This window comes from Cervus elaphus, chromosome 32 (genome assembly GCF_910594005.1).
Source record: "Cervus elaphus chromosome 32, mCerEla1.1, whole genome shotgun sequence".
Classification (NCBI taxonomy): domain Eukaryota; kingdom Metazoa; phylum Chordata; class Mammalia; order Artiodactyla; family Cervidae; genus Cervus; species Cervus elaphus.
Genome location: NC_057846.1, coordinates 43574306 through 43591390, shown reverse-complemented (window position 1 = coordinate 43591390; position 17085 = coordinate 43574306). Strand labels below are relative to the sequence as shown.

Here is a 17085-nt window from a genome sequence, read left to right as displayed (position 1 = left end):
AATCTGTAGAAGTGAGGGCTTAGGGCAAATTACTATCCTCCAAATCAGACAGTCTGATCGGTGAATATGAAGATTAGCAATTTACTGGAGCAGATACCTAAAGGCATCTACAAAAAAACCGGGAGCTAACATTACACTTGATGATGAAAGACTGAGTGCTTTCCTCCCACATTCAGTAACAAGACAATCATGTCTGCTCCTCCTGCTGCTGCTTTTTTTTTTTTTTTAATATTTGGCTGCACCTGGTCTTAGGGCGCTCAGGTCTTCAGTCTTCCTTGCAGTGTGTGGGATCTCGTAGTTGCAGCATGCGATATCTTGTTCCCTGACCAGGAATGGAACCCCGGCCCCCTGCACTGGGAGCGCGGTGTCTTAGCCACTGGACCACCAGGGACGTCCCACTACCCCTGCTTCCGTTCAGGACTGTCCTTGAGGTGCCACTGGTACAATAAGGCAAGTAAGAGAAATAAAAGGCAGCTAGATTGGAGAGGAAGAAGTAAACTGTCCTTGTTCACGGACAACATGATATATATAAAAATCCGATGGAATCTAACAAATGAGTTTGGTGAGGTTGCAGGATACAATTTCAGTATATAAGAAAATCAATTGAATCCTATATACCATCAGTGGAAAAGTACCAACTGAAATTGAAAAAAGAATAGCCTTTACAGTAGCATTGAAAAAATAGAAATACTTGGAGGTGAATCTGATAAAAGATGTGAAAGATATACACTGAAAACTACAAAACATTGCTGAGAGAAATTAAAGACCTGAGCAAACTCCGGGAGATAGTGGAGGACAGAGGAGCCTGGTGTGCTGCAGTCCATGGAGTTGCAAAGAGTCGGATATGACTCAGCAGCTGAGCAACAACAAATAAATGGAGAGATACACTGTGTCATGGGTCAGAAGACTCAATACTGTTGTTAGTTCTCCCTGAAGTGATCTAAATATATGATGCAGCCCAGTCAAAATCCCAGTAGGCTTTTTTGTGAAAAGTGACAAAGTTGTTCTAAAATTTATATGGAAAAGACCTCAGTTCAGTTCAGTTCAGTTGCTCAGTCGTGTCTGACTCTTTGTGACCCCATGAATCGTAGCACACCAGGCCCCCCTGTCCCTCACCAACTCCCGGAGTTTACTCAAACTCATGCCCATCGAGTCAGTGATGCCATCCAGCCATCTCATCCTCTGTTGTCCCCTTCTCCTCCTGCCCCCAATCCTTCCCAGCATCAGGGTCTTTTCCAATGAGTCAGCTCTTCACATGAAGTGGCCAAAGTATTGGAGTTTCAGCTTCAGCATCAGTCCTTCCAATGAACACCCAGGACTGATCCCCTTTAGGATGGACTGGTTGGATCTCCTTGCAGTCCAAGGGACTCTCAAGAGTCTTCTCCAACACCACAGTTCAAAAGCATCAATTTTTCAGTGCTCAGCTTTCTTCACAGTCCAACTCTCACATCCATACATGACCACTGGAAAAACCATAACCTTGACCAGACGGACCTTTGTTGACAAAGTAATGTCTCTGCTTTTTAATATGCTAACCAGGTTGGTCATAACTTTCCTTCCAAGGAGTAAGCGTCTTTTAATTTCATGGCTGCAGTCACCATCTGCAGTGATTTTGGAGCCCCCCAAAATAAAATCTGACACTGTTTCCATTGTTTCCCCATCTATTTGCCATGAAGTGATGGGACCAGAGGCCATGATCTTAGTTTTCTGAATGTTGAGCTTTAAGCCAACTTTTTCACTCTTCTCTTTCACTTTCATCAAGAGGCTCTTTAGTTCCTCTTCACTTTCTGCCATAAGGGTGGTGTCATCTGCATATCTGAGGTTAATGATATTTCTCCCTGCAATCTTAATTCCAGCTTGTGCTTCTTCCAGCCCAGCATTTCTTATGATGTACTCTGCATATAAGTTAAATAAGCAGGGTGACAATATACAGCCTTCACGTACTCCTTTTCCTATTTGGAACCAGTCTGTTGTTCCATGTCCAGTTCTAACTGTTGCTTCCTGACCTGAATATAGCTTTCTCAAGAGGCAGGTCAGGTGGTCTGGTATTCCCATCTCTTTCAGAATTTTCCACAGTTAATTGTGATCCAAACAGTCAAAGGCTTTGGCATAGTCAATAAAGCAGAAATAGATGTTTTTCTGGAACTCTCTTGCTTTTTCGATGATCCAGCGGATGTTGGCAATTTGATCTCTGGTTCCTCTGCCTTTTATAAAACCAGCTTGAACATCTGGAAGTTCACAGTTCACATATTGCTGAAGCCTGGCTTGGAAAATTTTGAGCATTACTTTACTAGTGTGTGAGATGAGTGCAATTATGCAGTAGTTTGACCATTCTTTGGGATTGCCTTTCTTTGGGACTGGAATGAAAACTGACCTTTTCCAGTCCTGTGGCCACTGCTGAGTTTTCCAAATTTGCTGGCATATTGAGTGCAGCACTTTCACAGCATCATCTTTCAGGATTTGAAATAACTCAGCTGGAATTCCATCACTTCCACTAGCTTTGTTTGTAGTGATGCTTTCTAAGGCCCATTTGACTTCACATTCTAGGATGTCTGGCTCTAGGTGAGTGATCACACCATCGTGATTATGTGGGTCGTGAAGACCTTTTTTGTACAGTTCTTCTGTTTATTAATATCTTCTGCTTCTGTTAGGTCCATACCATTTCTGTCCTTTATCGAACCCATCTTTGCATGAAATGTTCCCTTGGTATCTCTCATTTATCTAGGAAAAGACCTAGAACATCCAAAACAACTTTGAAAAAGGACAAAGTTGAAGGATTTACACTGACTTCAAGAGATGGCAACCCACTCCAGTATTCTTGCTTGAAAAATCCCATGGACACAGAAGCCTGGGGGGTGTAGTCCATGGAGTCACAAGAGTTAGACTCGACTTGGTGACTGAACAAGAAGATATATTACAAAGCTACAGTGACCAATGCAATGTGGTATTGCCATAAAGATAGATAAGTCAGTGAGTCCAGACACAGAACCACACATACAGGAACAACTGATATTCAGCAAAGGTGCAAAGACAATTCAGTGGATCATTGTTACCACATATTGTGCAGGAGCAATTGGCTATATTTATATGCAGAAATAAACTTCGATTCATACCTTACATCATATACAAAAATTAAATCAAAGTGGATCATAGATTAAATGTAAAACCTGAAACTATAAGACTTCTTGATTAAAACATAAGGGAAAAAAAACCTTTGATTGGATAAGGCAAAGATCTCTTATATGCGATACCAAAAAGCAAAAGAACAAATCAACAAGTTGGACTTCATCAAATACTTCTGGCCTTCAAAATGCACTACAAAAAATTGGAAAAAAAAACCAAGCTACTGGTTGGGAGAAAGTATTGGCAAATAATCATCTGATATAGGACTTGTATCCACAATATATAAAGAACTCTCAAAACTCAATAATAACAACCCAAGCTTTAGGATGAGCAGAAGATTTTAACTTAACCAAGAAGATAGATGGCAAACAAGCAGACGAAAAGATGCTCAGCATCATTAGTCATCAGGGAAATACAAATTAAAACTATTGATATAAGGAGGTACTCTACACATCTGTAAGAAGAGCTAGAGTGAAAAAGACTGACCATACGAAATGTCAAGGAGGATACGGAGAACCTGGGATCCCCATGCACTGCTGGTGGGAATGTAAATGGGACTGTCACTTTGCAAAAAACTTTGGTTGTTTCTTTAAAAGTTAAAGATATCCCTACAGTGTGACCTAGCCATTCAGCAAAAAACAATGGATGAATTGTCAATACATGCAACAACATGGATGAAATTAAGCTGAGTTAAAAAAAAAAAAAAAAGACACAGAGATTCCACACTGTATTGCTCCATTTAGATAAAATTCTGGCAAATGAAACTAATGCACAGCGACAGGAAGCAGATCAGTGGTTACCTGGGAGCAGGGTGGTGGAAGGAAGGACTGATACGAGGCCTGAGGAAACCTTTCAGGGGTGATGAACGGCCCCCTCGTCACTGTGCTGGTGGTTTGTTTCATGGGTGTTTCCCTGTGTCCGAAATTATCAGAGTATCTACTTTAAATGCATGCATTTAGGGCTTCCTCTGTGGCTCACGGAGTGATAAAGAGTCCATCTGCCAACCTAGGGGACACGGGTTCAATCCCCGGTCCAGGAAGATCCCACTTGCCGCAGAGCGGCTATGCCCGTGTGCCGTAACTACTGAGCGTTTGCTCTACGGCCTGGGAGCTGCAATTCCCGAGCCCACATGCCTCAGCTGCCCAAGCCTGCACACCCTGGAGCCCGTGCTCCACAAGAAGAGAAGCCAGCACAATGAGAAGCCCCCGCACGGTAACTAGAGAGTAATCCCCATCGCCACAACTAGAGAAGAGGCTTCACAGCAACAAAGACCCAGCACAGCCAAATAAATTATGTATATAATGTGCATTTATCATGTGCCAACTGTACCTCCATGAAGCTGTCTTTAAAATACTGTATTGGCGAAATTTAGAACCACTCTGTGTCCATCCATCGAGTTGCTGAATCTCTCCTTTCCTCATCTATAAGGTGGGAGTAATGTTGTGACAAATAAAATTAACACATTGGATACATTTTCATGAGAGAGAACACAATCAGTAATGGTAATAACGGAATATGCTTTCAAGAATAATAACAAGAAGAAAACTAATTACATGATTCTTAAACGGCCTGCTCACCTCTACCTGCAGAGATTTCTGTGGAGGGTTGGAAGGCCGTGGCCCTGGTTTCCGAGTTCGGTCATAATCTCACATGTGATGACTTGGTGTCACTATCATGGGAGGCTCCGACGCACACGTGTCCCCCACCCTCCGCTTTGTCCCTCCCAGTTTGGCCAGAGCTGGGGGTCTCCCTTGGTCCCTGTCACCGCACAGCCCTCCCGCCAGCCCACACCACCCCTAGACATCATGGTTTCTTCCTCCCTCTCCTAATTTGGGAACGCAAAACCACGTAGATGTGTAGGAGTCTTGTAGATGAGACAGGAGGAAGGCTCCCGTGGGAGATTACGAGAGTCAAGCACGTAGCTCGGTTGCCCGCCACCTTGCACACCTGTCCTTGTTCGCCATTGCCGTTTCATGACTTATGGGCGAAGTCATCCATCCTGGCTCCCGCATCCCTCCCATATCTGAAGGCTCCGCCCTGGGACAGACTCCTTGTCCACAGAGTGGACAGTCCCGGGAACCAGCCTGGGAGATTGTGGGGTAGGTTCAGAGATGGAGGATCTAGGTGAGCTGGAGTCGTTGGGAAAACGTCGTGAAAGAAAGAGGACAAAGAGAACCTATCCGTGTGTGCATGTGTGTGTGCACGCATGCGCATGTGTGTGCACGTGTGCGTGTGTGTCTGCCTGTGTGTTTATTGTCCCCAACCCTTTGGCACGTAGGATACCTGACATGGAAGCAGACCTCAGTGTGTGTTTGGGAGAAGTGAGTGCATGAGGACAGTGAGCTCTGTCAGAAGTCTGGCAGCTGGAGGGCAGGAGCTGAGGCCCAGCTGGGCGTGAGGTGGGCCGGTCTGCCCAGGAGAGGGGCCGGAAGCCTGGATGCAGTGGAGCAGTAGAAGTGCGGGAGGAGCGGCGGGATGGAGAGTGTGGACACGGGGTTACGGGCCTCTCTGGGCTCCTGGGATGGGCCGCTGGGGGCCCTGCAGGGCAGCCGCACCCATGCCGCAGGTCCCTTTGGGCTCTGCCGGATCTTCAGAGGTTCTGGGCATATGCATACTCCCAGGGGCCCCAGACTAGCTGGACCCAGTGGAGAATCTTGGCTCCTAGCCTTTCCCCTGCCGGTGGATCAGCACCGGCTCCAAAGGGAGGGCAGCGATCCCCTCCCTCACCGCAGTTAGCGGAGGGCTGAGGCTCCTAACACACACCCCGACACTCACACCTGCCGCCCCCTCAGTTTCCTCCTCAGGTCTGCACACCAGACCCAACCAGGAAACTGTCAGAGGTCGGGGTCCAGGCGCGTCCCCAGGGACCAGGCATGGGACCAGGCTGCAGCGTCAAGGGCCTGGGCCCTCCGGCTCCCTGCCCGCGGGCTCACGGCGGACCTGGCCGGAGCAGGCAGACTTCCAAGGGAGCGGCGATGTGCCTGGGACCTCCTGGGCCCTCTAACCTGGCCTCCCGCTGTTAACCCCGAAGGACCCCACCCCCAGCCCCACCCCCCCCATGCCACTTTAGACCCTTCCCAGTTCCTGGAATCCATACGCCGCTGCTTGCAGACGGCTGCTGCATCTTCAACCTCCTTGGGGTTTCCCGTTTGACCACCGCGCCGAGGTCTGCGGATGCTCTCTGTACACGCCAGACTCCCCTCCCCCAGCCAGGGCACAGTCACCCACAATGCACACACAAGGGAGGTTGCCCCCCTCCCTTGGAGATGCCTCCCTAACAGAGCCCCCTCCCCCGAGAGCTGTGCCCAGGGGACGTGGGTGCAACGAGAGAGCAGCCCCTCCTTCCGTGCAGCTGTCGGAAGGCTCTGGCGCAAGCCTCTGGATCAAGGCGTCTTGATCCCTGCTCTGGACTCGGAAGAGCAAGCGTTCCATCCTCTTCTCTTGGCGTCCAGCTCCCACCCCCGGCTTGCCCCGCGCCCCGCGCCCCAGAGCCTTGTCCTCTGGCCCACGTGTCTGGGCAGCAGCCGCAAGGCTTGGGCAGCCCCGCCCCGGAATGCGCATGCCCGATCGTGGCCGAGCCTGTGCGCGCGAGTGAGTGGCCCTGCACGTGCGCGCGTGTGACGGAGGGCGCCGCTGGAGCACGTCGTCCTCTGTCTGCCCATCCAGGTTACTCGTCGCTGCAGGACGAGCTGCTGTCCCCCGCCTCCCTGCACTACGCGCTCCCCTCTCCGCTGCGCGCGGACCAGTACTGGAACGAGGTGGCCGTCCTAGACGCCATCCCCTTGGCGGGCACGGAGCATGACGCCCTGCTGGAGATGTCTGACATGCAGGTGTGGTCCGCGGGCCTCACGCCCTCGCTGGTCACTGCTGAGGACTCCTCTCTGGAGTGCAGCAAGGCCGAGGACTCGGACGCCACCGGGCAGGAGTGGAAGCTGGAGGGGGCGCTCTCCGAGGGACCCCGGGGCCCCACGCTGGGCTCTCTGGACCTCGTGGAGGACGACACGGTGGATTCAGATGCCACAAATGGCCTTATCGATTTGCTTGACCAGGAGGAAGGTCAGAGGTCAGAAGAGAAGCTGCCAGGTCATGAGAGGCAGGAGGACTCGACAGGTGCAGGGCAGGACTCAGAGCGTGAAGTGTCTCTTGTTTCAGGCCAGCAGAGGGTACACGCCCGCATCTCAGAAACCCCCACCGTGAGTTGGGCGACGGACTCGAGCGAGGACAGGTAAGGGCAAGGGCTGGGCTGCCGGGCGGGGTGCCTTTTGCCATTCCGGGCTTCCGGGGGGGTCCTGTGCCTAGCAGTGAGTAAGGGGAAACTTTTATATGCTGCTGCCCCCCAAACCTTGTGTGCGAAATGCCCTGGAGGAAATAATTTAGTAAAGTGCCAGCTCGCCCCGAGCCTCCCAGCAGGCACGCAGGCCGCTGTGTTGTGATAAAGAGTGGAGCTGCGTCTGCAAAGGTCAGTCCTTCCCTGTCTTCCCCCCAACTTTTGTGCAGCCCCCAGGAGAGAGGCTGGGGGTGTTGGGATGGGGAGAGCGATTGTCAGGCTGGGACAAGCCACAGCCCTGGCAGTGCAGCAGAGCCGGAGGCCCTGGGCCCCGGTCGCTGCTCTATGTCGATGATTGAAAACAAACCATAATTGGAAGCCTGGGAGCTCCAGGGCCCAGGCGAGTGGGTGGGCAGTCACAGGGCCTGCATGTGACGGAGCTGATAAGGTTGCCCTTTCTAGTTACGCCTCTTCGGAGGAGTGAGGCCAATTGGGCTCATCTGGGCAGGACAGAGCTTCAGCCGTTGAAGATGGTTCCTCTCCTGGGTAGCTCCTGGCCACGCTTCCCGCCGTAAGAAGGCCTGGGACCCGGCCAGGCTGGCAGTGCAGGTGGAAGGGCCTCGTGCGCCTCAGTGGACACGGAGTGTCCAGGCCACGTCCATGCGATGGACAGCCCGCCGCACCCTGGCGCTTGGGCTAAGTGCAGAGGGGTCTTGGGGCGAGAGCGAAACAGACAGACGAGTGACAGGTATCACCATAGCCTCTGCGGCTGGCCCAGGAAAGGCGTGGCTGAGGCCCAAAGCCGTTTAGGAAACAGGATAGCCGGGAATCATTCAGTGCCCCAGATGAACCCTTTGATTCGTGAGGAGAATTGGGCAGGCTGAGCGGTGAGGATCCAAGGTGAAATTCGGCCTCCCAAGCATCTGCAGTGGCCCTTTGCTCAACAAGCATGGATTGGATGCCCGTGTGTGCTGGCCACTGCCCCGCTGTGACAGCAGCATCCCTAGACAGGGACCAGGGGCCTGGCGGCCAAGCCTCAGAGCATGACCGGCGGGCTCTGTGACCTGGGCCAGCCCTCCCGTGGGGACAGATGGATTTCATTCATTCACGCGACAGTGTATTGAGGCCAGCTGTGTGCCCGGCCCCTGTGCAAATGCCTCCAAGCCAGAATGTGGCCTTGAGCAAAAAGACAGTCGCCACCCGCAAGACATGTATGTTCTTGTGCAGCGGTCCCCAACCTTTTTTGGCACCAAGGACCGATTTCGTGGAAGACCGTTTTTCCACAAACAGGGTCGGGGGGGATGGTTTGGGGATGATTCAAGGGCATTGCATTTATTGAGCCCTTTATTTCTATTATGATTACATCAGCTCCACCTCAGATCATCGGGCACTGGGATCCCAGAGGTGGGGGAACCCCTGTTCTAGGGGGGAAGCTGACAATAAACAGATAAACTAAATGGAATGGAAACTAATTTTAAAAAAGAAATGCTTGTCAGTGCTAAGTGCTGAAAAGAAAAAATAAAGCAGGAAAGAAAAAGAAGAAAAAAAGAGGAAAAGGGGGTGGTTGGAATTATAGAGAAGGCTGCCAGGGATGCCTGAGAGTGACTCGGAAGAAAGATGTCAAGGAATTCAGGTGACGAGCCCTGTGAGCGTCTGAGCGGAGGTGCCCTCAGAGGCCCTGTTGGTGCAAAGGCCTCAGAGCAGAGCACGCCCACCGCATTCCAGAGACAGCGAGGAGCTGACTGCTTCCAGAGCAGGGTGATCAGGGAGGTGGTGGGGCCCGACATGGCAGGCCTCGGGGTCGTAGAAGGACTATGGTGCTTCCTGGGTGGGATGGAGAATCGTCGAGGGTTTTGAGCAGAGACCCGAGGTGATGTGGCCATAGCCGGACACAGCTAGGGGTAGAGGCAGGAAGACAAGCTGCAGGCAAGAGTCCACGATGACGTGGACCCAGATGGTTGGCCAGGAGTGGTCGTGCTCGGGATGTATTTTTGCAAGTTGAATCCCAAGGATTTGCTGGCAAATAAGATGTAGCGATTGAGAGAAAGAGGGGTGTCCAAGAGGACACAGGTGTCCTTGAGCTGACACCTGAAGGACCCAGGGTGCTGTCTACTGCAGGGTGGGGAGACGGCTGGAATGGGCCTGGGGAGGAGCCCCTCGGTGAGGACTTGAGCCCCCGAGATGCCCATCAGAGGCCTCCAGGGCAGGTGTCGAGGAGGCCGTCGGACACACAGGCCTGCAGCTCCAGGAAGAGCTACCGGGGACCTGCTAGTGGGCTTAAAGCCACGGGCTGAATGACCTCATCTGGGAAGCAGGATAGACAGAGAGAGAAGTCTGAGAACTGAGCCTGGGCCCTTCCAGGGTCAGACGCGGGGGTAAGTTAGGAGGAGACATGAAGGACACTGAGAAGGAACAGCCAGCAAGGGAGGGAGGAGCAGGCGCGTGTGTCCCCGAAGATGTGGAAGAGCCTGCTTCCAGGGGGTGGGGGGTCATCTGACCAGCTGAGCCCCTGCATGAGGACTGTGGTATGGGAGCAACATGGGGGGCGGGGGGCTGGGCGCGGGTGTGGGGACCCCTGATGACCGGATCATCATGCGGCCTCAGGAGCGGAACCGTCCACTCAGAGGACAGGGCCCAGCGGCACTGGTGTCCGCGTCTGTCTGAACGGGGCAGATGCTGTGTGATGGGTCACGCCTTCCCAGCCTCCAGAGGGCAGGGCAGGCTCCGGACGGGGAGGACCCCTGAGAGTGGAGGCTGGGGGTGACCAGTGTCCTCGGGCTCTTCCCGGGGGCAGGGTGCACGACTGGGATGCGGAAGGCTCCATCGTCTCCTACCTGCAAGAGGCCGCACACGGCTCCTGGCTGGAGGAGGCCCTGCTTGGCCCACGCTCACTCCAGAGAACGGTCAGCGGCTCTCCGGAGCTCGAGGAGGGCCCAGGGCCTGCAGCTGAGCTGTCCGAGGCTGACAGGGAGCAGAGGCCACCCGGCCCCCAAGAGTGGACGCAGGAGGCTGGCAGCACCTTCTCCCTCCAGGTAAAGGCGGGCGCCCTGGGGCAGGGCCTCCCTGACACTCCACTCGGAGGACCAGGGCCCCTGGTGTCAGATCCCTGCTGGGAGTGGTTTCTGTCTTTCAAGGTTGGGGTGGTGGCTCCTCTTTCTGTCTGCCCACCTGTTGGCCTCCGTGACCCTTCTGAGGGCAGGGAGGGGCTCTCCTTGATGGGGGTCCAGAGACTCCCAAGCACACCTATGGTGCCCCCTTCCCACTCCCCACTGCCGGCCGCCCTTCATACGCCCAAGGTGGTCACAGGATCAGAGGGGGGCCTTGTAGCTGTTGTTCAGCCGCTAAGTCGTGTACGACTCTTTGCGACCCCATGCACTGCAGCACGCCAGGCTTCCCTGTCCTTCACTGTCTCTCCCAGAGCTTGCTCAAACTCATGTCCATTGAGTCGGTGATGCAATCCAACCACCTCATCCTCTGTTGCCCCCTTCTCCTTTTGCCTTCCATCTTTCCCAGCATCAGGGTCTTTGGAGAGCTGGTTTTGTTTTCTTTATCCATCATGTTTTAAGAAGAAGGGCTTAGAACCCAGAGGCCTGGCCACTGGGCTGACTTGGGTCTTACCTTGTCTTTGGGGCCAAGGACCAGCTACTCTCCTCCAGGCCTCTGGGTTCCCTTGTGTAAATGAGGTAGAGAAAGGATTGCCGCCAGGGTTCCCTGGGGTCTCTGTGCCCACACGGGTGGACCCCCATGGGGACAGGCTGGGAAGGGGGGGGCAACCCCCACACAGGCTCTGGCTTGACCCTCCCTTCAGTCCCCCCCCGACTTATTTTATTTATTCCCTCTTGTCTTGACTCCCCATTTCCATGGACATCTGTTTCAATGTGTTTTTTGAAACCTTTTTGTATTTGGAAAAATGACAAATAGATACAAAACCAGATAGGATAGCCTATCACCTTCAAGCGCACACGTACTTCCCCCTGACGTTGTCTTGAAACTAATCCCAGATGTCTTATGATCTTGCGTGCATGCTCAGTCGCTTCACTCATGTCTGACTCTTTTCAACCCCATGGACGGTAGCCCACCAGGCTCCTCTGTCCATGGGGACTCTCCAGGCAGGGATACTGGAGTGGGTTGCCATGCCCCCCTCCAGGGGATCTTCCCCACCCAGGGATCCATCCCTCCTCTCTTACCTCTCCTGCACTGGCAGGCGGGTTCTTCACCATTAGTGCCACTTGAGAAGCCCCTTATGATCATGACATCTTTTTTTTAAATAATTTTATTTATTTATTTACTCTTGGCTGCACTGGGTCTTCGTTGCTTGGCGTGGGCTTTCCTCTGGTTGCGACGATCGGGGGCCGCTCTTCCTTGTGGTGCGGGCAGGCTCCTCACCGCGGTGGCGTCTCTTGTTGCTGAGCACAGGGCTCCAGGCGTGCGGGCTTCAGTTGTTGCCGCTCACGGGCCCTGGAACTCGGGCTCAGCCATTGTGGGTTTAGTGGCTCTGCGGCACATGGAATCTTCCCGCACCAGGGATCGAACCCGTGCCCCCCAGCACTGGCAGGTGCATGCTTATCCACAGAGCCGCCAGGGACATCCTTGACATCTTTTCTAATTTGTGTTTGTATAGAGTGTGAGTCATTGCCCTGTGAACATGTATCGACGCTTTCAGCGCACGCATAGCCTGTGCTCTGCGCCTCCCCGGTCCCTCTTCCGCCGTGGGCACGTGTCCTTTTCCGCCCTCCCCTTCCCTGCCAGCTTCTCCCCCCGCCCCTGTCCCAGCCCGAGCCTCGCAGGCACCTCTGAGGACCCCAGGACCAGGCGGGCTCCACCATGGGCCCCGGGCTGCTGGCTGCCAAGAGGTGCCAGGAATTAAACAGGGTTTTATTTAGAAGGCGTCCCTGCCAAGGACATGCCTCCGATGGCCGGGCCGCTGCACCCGTTTTTAACCCCAGGCCACCCCGTGTGTTCTTGGTGGTCGGACTGCACCCACTTCTGCCACTCCTGGTCGTGCGTACTTGTCCCAAAGCACCGGGCCCGCCCCCCAACCCTGGGTCTGTGCCCCCCACCGCGAGTCCTGGGGACGACAGCACACACGAGCCGCTCTGCGCTCGGCTTTGTGGGGCGGGCGAGGACTGGAGAGAAAGCAGGATCGTGGAGAAGCAAGCCCTCCAGGGTCACTGTGCCCGGCTGCCCCGTTTACAGATGAGGGAACTGAGTCCCAGGAGGCTCGGCGTCAGGGCGGGGAGAGTCCCAGGCCTCCTGGTCCCGGGTCCCAGGAGCGGGCAGGGCCCATGCCGCCCTGTCTAGGGTGGATGGGAGGTTTGGCGCTGTCTCCTCACGGTCTCCTGGGGCCCAGGGGATGATCAAGAGGCCTGTTGAAGGTGACAGCGTGCAGAGCACCTGTTGACTGGTATTTCCAGTGAGCCTCAACGCACAGTGGGGGCTGGGGGGTGCTTACTGTAACTGGGGACCTCAACCTGGAAGGCAGCCAGCCCTTCTCTTCGGCCCAGTGGGCAGCATCTGACCTTGGGCTCCCGGCCCAGGCTCGGATCCAGGGCTCCGGGGTCCCCTGCACGCGCCGTGTCCGCGTCCCCGGCGCGCCTGTGTTGCGATGGGACAAGTCATTAACCTCTCTGTGCCTCCGTTGCCCTCGCGTGAGGACATGGGAACTCCAGAGACACGACGGTGTTAATGTAACCCAGTTGATGTGTGGAAGGGTACGCAGAGCCCTGCCTGGGCAGTGGGCCGCATGGGATGAGGGCCGTCACAGTCCCTTGTGGTGGGTGGGCTCACAACCCACCCCTCGTCTTGATGGCTGGGAAACCGAGGCCCAGAGGAGCGCCCCCCCCTCAGCAGCCCCGCTAGGCCTCTAGCCACCCTGCTAGACCTCCGCAGGGTCGGGGTGCCAGTCCTGATCCTGGTTCTTCCCGCCATGCCTGCTGCTGCCTTCTTCCCGCCATGCCTGCTGCTGCCCAGAGAGAGGGGCCGCCCCGTCCCAGAAATGGGACTCCTTTGAGCCTCAGCTGCTGGGCTGCCTTGGGGAGCCAGGCCTGCAGAGGCGAGTTGCAGGTGCCTGGTTCCTGCCCCTGGCGCTGCCAGCCCTGCCCGGGGAAGAGCTGTGAAGGAGAGGCCTTAAATAGACACACCGGGGACCCGCTTGCATTTAGGGTGGCTGTGCTGCCTAAGGTGGGGGCTGGGGGGGCACCAAGGGCCGCGGGGCTCATGAAATTGCACGGGCTCCCAAGGCCCCCGCCACCTGTGCTGGATGCCTGCGCTCCTGGGGCTGACCACTCACCCCGGGGGGTGCTATTTTTGAAACACACCCTGCACCCTCCAGGGTGTTAGCTGGCCCCACCCCACAAGCAAGCTGGTGGACGTCCCCATGGTCCTGGCGGTAGCCACCCAGGACACACACCAGGAACCGCATTCTGCAGATGTCTGATTTTTTTCCCAAGTCCTGAATGGGACCCTTTTCCTGGGCATGGCTAAAGCTGCCTCTGGCTAGCACAGGGGCGGGCTCTCGGGAGTGGGGGCGGTGTCTCTCACAGCGCCCTTTAACACGCACGTCCGGTGCCCGGGACGCGCACACCTGCCGGCTTCCCTCTGGCCCCGCCGGACAGCCTGGGGCAGCTGGCTCAGGAGCTAGAATTACTGGGGCCTGACGTCAGCCAGTCCAGGGGCAGAGGCGGGCGCTCAGCCGGGCGGGCACTCGGGCGGCAGTTCCACCGTGGGGGCCTTGCAGCCTCCCGTGAGCGCTGCAGAGAATGGAGTGGGTCCCGGGGGGCCTCCGGAGTCCCCAGGGAGAATGAGCGGCTGGCCCCGCCGCCCTGGCTCCGCAGGCCCTGGAGGCCTGGGCTGGTGAGCAGTCGAGGATGTGGACCTTCGTCACCCAGCTCCTGGTCACCCTGGTGCTGCTGGGCTTCTTCCTGGTCAGCTGCCAGAACGTGGCGCACATTGTCCGGGGCTCCCTGGGCTTCGTGCTTAAGCACATTCATCAGGAGCTAGACAAGGAGCTGGGGGAGAGTGAGGGGCTGAGTGACGACGAGGAGACCGTCTCCACCAGGGTGGTCCGGCGCCGGGTCCTCCTGAAGGTAACCCGGGGTCGGGGGGGTGCAGGGGGCGCCAGTCCGGATGCCCCGCGGGAAGAGAGGTCAGGCGGCCTGGCTTCGGGGGGCGCTGGGGATGTGCAGGCCCAAGCTGGGCGGCACTTCCTCGCCCTCCCCACCCCCCGTCCCCCACGATGGCCGAGAAGGCACCGCTCTGGGACTGAGGAGGCTGGCCCTCCGCCTGCTTATGTCCACAGCCAGCTCAGGGAAGCAGCAAGACCCCCCCGCCCCGGGGCGCGGGTGTCTGTGGCCGGGGCGTTCTTCCCCTGAAAGTGCCGTCAGAGTAGACATCAGGGTCTCCCTCTCCCAGGAGCTCCTCCGTCAGTCTGCATCATTGAGGCCCCTGTTTCACCCACTCTGGGGCTGATGGCAGGGATCCTTCACTCGGCGCTCCCGTGAGCCTGGGCTCCCCTCCCGACTGCAGGCCCAGGGCCCCCCGGAGGTGCCCCTCTCCCCCGCCACGGCCTCAACTTGGAGCAGCCGCTGGTCAGTCCAACTCACTTCTTGCTGAGTTGCGATTTCCTGCCAGGGTGGGGTCTCAACCAGATTCTGGCTGCTGCTGCTACTGCTACCTTATTTCCTTATTGGGCTTCCCTCACAGCTCAGTTGGTAAACAATCCGCCTGCAACGCAGGAGACCCCGGTTCAATTCCTGGGTCAGAAAGATCCGCTGGAGAAGGGATAGGCTACCCACTCCAGTATTCTTGGGCTTCTCTTGTGTGGCTCAGCTGGTAAAGACTCTGCCTGCAATGCAGGAGACCCAGGTTCGATCCCTGGGTTGGGAAGATCCCCTGGAGAAGGGAATGGCTACCCACTCCAGCATGGCCTGGAGAACCCAACGGACTGTATAGTCTACGGGGCTGCAAAGACTCGGATGCGACGGAGCGACTTTCACTTCCCCTTTCTTTCCATCCTTATCTCCACTTATCCATATCGAGTTTTCTCCCTGCCTCTGATTCCAGGGGAATGAGCTTCAGAATATTCCAGGGGAGCAGGTGACCGAAGAGCATTTCACGGATGAGCAGGGCAACGTCGTCACCAAGAAGGTGAGTGCAGAGGGCGTTGGGCTCACCCTGAGCCAGGCAGAGGGCGTTGGGCTCACCCTCAGTGTCTTGCTGCCGCCGTAACAGTGGAGTAAGCCCGGCTCAGATGGGACGGTTCGGGTACCTGCCGCAGTTCCAGACGTGGCGGTCCTTACTTTGCCTGATTCAGCCTGAGCTCAGCTGGGGCGGCCGCGTTCCAGAAGGACAGGGCCCTGTGGATGCAGCCCATACCTAGTCCTGTGACACCTGGCCCTGAAAACAGCTGCGTGACAGCAGTATGGGGGGGGGGTGTCCCCACAGGGTTTCCTGAGATAAAAAGGATGTGAGAACGCATGGGGCTGGCGGCAGGTCTCCACCAGGAGCCGCGATTCTGCCGGACAAGCGCTGTGCTGGGTGCCGGCGGGGGCTGACCGCTGTGGCTCTGGTGCACACACTCGGTCGGAACAGGGCCTGGTCTCCCCTTTTGCACGAGGAGCTCCAGGCTTGTGCATGTTCTCACCTTCCCGCTCCTTGCACACGGTTGGTGCAGAGCAGACAGTCATTGGCATATTCAGATGTGTGAATAGGGAACAGACGGTTGCAGGGACAGACATGCCCTCCCTGTCAGGGGCTCACCGTTGTGCAGGGAAGAGAGACAGTGTAAACATTGGTCACACAGCAGCAGGCAGAATGAACCCCATGGGCTAGAGATGGAAGTCACGGGGTCAGACCCGCTTGTCTATGAGCCCCGCCGAGACCGCCCGCCCCCCCCCCGCCACCGCAAATTCCAGGCCTTCTGAGACCGCCCAGTGCAGGCTCCCCACCCAACCAGGGGGTCAGAGGCCGCCCCTGACCTTGACCACAGGGAAGGGCACCTGGGGTCACAGCCCGCATCCACCCCCCCACCCCCTGCACTCCGGAACCTGCCCCTTTTCAAGCTCTTCCTTGACGGCTTCCCCCAGCCCCCTCCTACCCTCCCTCTCATTTTTCCAGATCGTCCGCAAAGTTGTTCGCCAGATAGACCCTTCCGGACCCGATGACACCCAGGAGCTTGAGGAGGTGATTTCCGAGGGGCCCCCGGAGGACCCTAGTGAGATGGAGGCGGACATTGATTCCTTTATGACTCACGCCAAGGTACTGCCGGGGCCGCGGCCTCCCAGGCCCTCGCTCTTCCGAGGGGCCGGCCCGGGACCTCCACTGCCCCTGCGCCAGCCCGCCTGGGCCTCTCCTCTCACCTGTCTGCCGGCTCCCCCTCGAGCCTCCCGCCGCCTCCGTAGGGTGCCTGTCCTCTCTGGCATTCCCGCCGTCTCTCTGTGTGATCTGTCCTGCCTTCTGTCTGAACTGCTGTCTCCAGGTGGAGCTGAGAGGAAGTGGCCTGCAGCCGGACCTGATAGAGGGCAGGAAGGGGGCTCAGATAGTGAAGCGGGCCAGCCTCAAAAGGGGGAAGCAGTGATCTCCAGCCCCTCCTGTGGAATGGCCTCTTTGGAGGTAACACGGGCATCGGTCTTTTCTGCATGGCCCGGTCTCCCGCTGCCACCCACCCCCCAACCTCCGCCACGGTGGCTCATTTTGCA

At 56.3% G+C, this 17085-nt stretch overlaps 1 protein-coding gene across 6 annotated transcripts in view; it reads left to right on the top strand.

The window, feature by feature from the left end:
- Positions 1-17085, top strand: part of ANK1 (ankyrin 1) — a 240003-nt gene that overhangs the window by 214072 nt on the left and 8846 nt on the right. For 2 of the 6 annotated variants that reach the window (XM_043893247.1, XM_043893249.1), the window contains exons 39-43: positions 6790-7348; positions 10185-10422; positions 15452-15535; positions 16505-16645; positions 16866-16999. In XM_043893247.1, the coding sequence (XP_043749182.1) occupies positions 6790-7348; positions 10185-10422; positions 15452-15535; positions 16505-16645; positions 16866-16964 (1121 nt within the window). In that variant the 3' untranslated portion in view covers positions 16965-16999. Of the gene's footprint in view, positions 1-6789; positions 7349-10184; positions 10423-14069; positions 14476-15451; positions 15536-16504; positions 16646-16865; positions 17000-17085 lie in introns of those variants that run through there. The other 4 variants (XM_043893250.1, XM_043893248.1, XM_043893252.1 and 1 more) reach the window with 4 other exon arrangements.